The sequence below is a fragment of the Cyprinodon variegatus genome, unplaced genomic scaffold (assembly GCF_000732505.1).
Source record: "Cyprinodon variegatus isolate N-32 unplaced genomic scaffold, C_variegatus-1.0 Scaffold456, whole genome shotgun sequence".
Classification (NCBI taxonomy): Eukaryota; Metazoa; Chordata; class Actinopteri; order Cyprinodontiformes; family Cyprinodontidae; genus Cyprinodon; species Cyprinodon variegatus.
This window is the reverse complement of record NW_015150909.1, coordinates 79243-81279: the sequence shown is the minus strand read 5'-3', so window position 1 is coordinate 81279 and position 2037 is coordinate 79243. Positions and strand designations below refer to the sequence as shown.

At 39.2% G+C, this 2037-nt stretch overlaps 1 protein-coding gene across 1 annotated transcript in view; it reads left to right on the top strand.

Annotated features, from left to right (window-relative positions):
* The first annotated feature begins 291 nt into the window (after positions 1-291).
* The window catches only part of fam171a2 (family with sequence similarity 171 member A2), a 17620-nt gene continuing 15874 nt past the window's right edge, over positions 292-2037 (top strand). Inside the window, exon 1 of the mRNA XM_015389382.1 lies at positions 292-490. Coding sequence (XP_015244868.1) covers positions 403-490 — 88 coding nt within the window. The 5' untranslated portion in view covers positions 292-402. The remainder of the gene's footprint in view (positions 491-2037) is intronic.

Below are 2037 nucleotides of genomic sequence, written 5' to 3'. Positions count from 1 at the left end.
CTCCATCTCGCCATCAGTTTGTGGGTCCTTTGCCTGGAAAACGTTGAAGACCCCTGACCTAACCCCTATGTTTTTTCTTTTGTATATACATTTCCATTTATCCATACATCTTGGACATTTAACTGGGCAGATATAGATGCTGCACGTTGCACTAATAAATAAACAATTTTGATTATATTGTAAATCAATGAGATGAACCTGAAACTCATTTCCAGACAAGTCTTGGATGTGTGCTGCTATTCCACCACTGACCAGCAGAGGGAAACATTTCTCTCTGCTCAGACAATAAAAACAAGGCGAAGCCCACAAAGGCGGCAGCATCTCAGCAAAGTCAAAGGCAGGCGGGCAGTGAAACATGGAAACACGGCCGCCGATGTGGGAAAGAGAGATGTAGCTGTAAAGATGCCACCCCACCGCATCTCCTGTTTGCTGCTCTTCCTGTCGGTTTGGGAAGCGCTGGCCAAATCTCTGCCGGATCAGGGATCATTTGGTAAGCTCTGCGGGCAGGGGGGGATGCAGCACAATGAGATGGGAGTGGTTGCTCGTTTTATGGCTTTTGTCGACAAAAAAACCCAAAAACCTTGTAGATATCTGCAGCGGTGCGACCCCAGACTTCACGTTGACTCAGGTAATCAGTGCGTGTCCTGAAATGTTCTTGGATAAACATGGGGTGGAATGACGGAAAACCAGCTGGAGTCATTGGGCTGAAACCACTGTCTAAATGTGAGATTGGAGCACAGGCCTGGGAGAGCTGCTCCTCCACAGGAGGCCTGTCTGCTGCTCATTGTTGCTGTGCACATTGATGTCAGGGTGATCAGGAGAGGCTGAGGAGCTGGAATTGTTTAGATCATCAAGCCAAACATCTTTCTCTCTCAGAAAAATAAAATAAAACTGCTTTCCTACAAAGAAAATTCCTACCCTGATTTGTAATTAACAAAATGCATGAAATGATTAAGAATCTCCTGTGTTGTGTTTATGCTGCTGTGCATTTTGAAGGACATTATGTAATTACTGTGTATAATGCATGCCTGGAGCTGTTTTGAGATGCATGGATGGTCACAGACTCCTGCAGGAATGCAACTACCCACACATAGGCCACACTCTTTTAGATTAAGTATCTGTGTTGTTTACATTTATTTTGGCTTTCAGATTAATGCAAAACTTACTAAAGCCATGTTTACATAAGGACACGCACACATAATGTATACATTATATGTGTTTGTTTGTGTATGTGTGTCTTTCATTTAACTGCTTTCAAAGTCAACGATGTAAAATTAGTTTGTGCATTTTACAAATGCATATCAGTAAAATATGCATTTGTAATACTACTTATAAAGCTCGGGGCACACTATCAATTGTAGTTAGTAGTATCATCCACTCATGATAGAATACATCAAATGTTGACATACAGGGCATTCACGGTCGATCCAATTGACCAAATGCATTGTTTTTATGCAGAGCATCAACCTATGGGGTTTGAAAGGCAGTAGCTTTTTTTTCATATATTCTTAATTTATGTGATTTTAAGATATTAATAACTATCAAGACTGCATGGGTTTGTACTTGGTTTTGAGAAACTATGATTTTAAAGAGTTGTGGGTTCAATACTGGAAGTGTTTGTATCAGACGCCAGAGAAAGGGCTGCTGTGAATGGAGTTTTCTTGTGGCACCACCTGTGGCTGAGCACTGCATGTTAACTGACTGAAATAAGGGTCTTAGAATTTTTCCATTGCTTCCAACATAAAAAACAATCTGACCAATTTGTTGCATGAGAAGCACCAGCCAATACAAGAAAGTTGGTGATAAAATGAGAATAAGTTGGTGATAAACAAAGAATAAGTTTTTGATAAAACAAGAATAAGTTGGTGATAAAACAAAAATAAGTTGGTGATAAACAAAATAAGTTGGTGATAAATCAAGAATAATTTGGTGATAAAACAAAAATAAGTTGGTGATAAACAAAATAAGTTTGTGATAAATCAAGAATAATTTGGTGATAAAACAAAAATAAGTTGGTGATAAACAAAATAAGTTTGT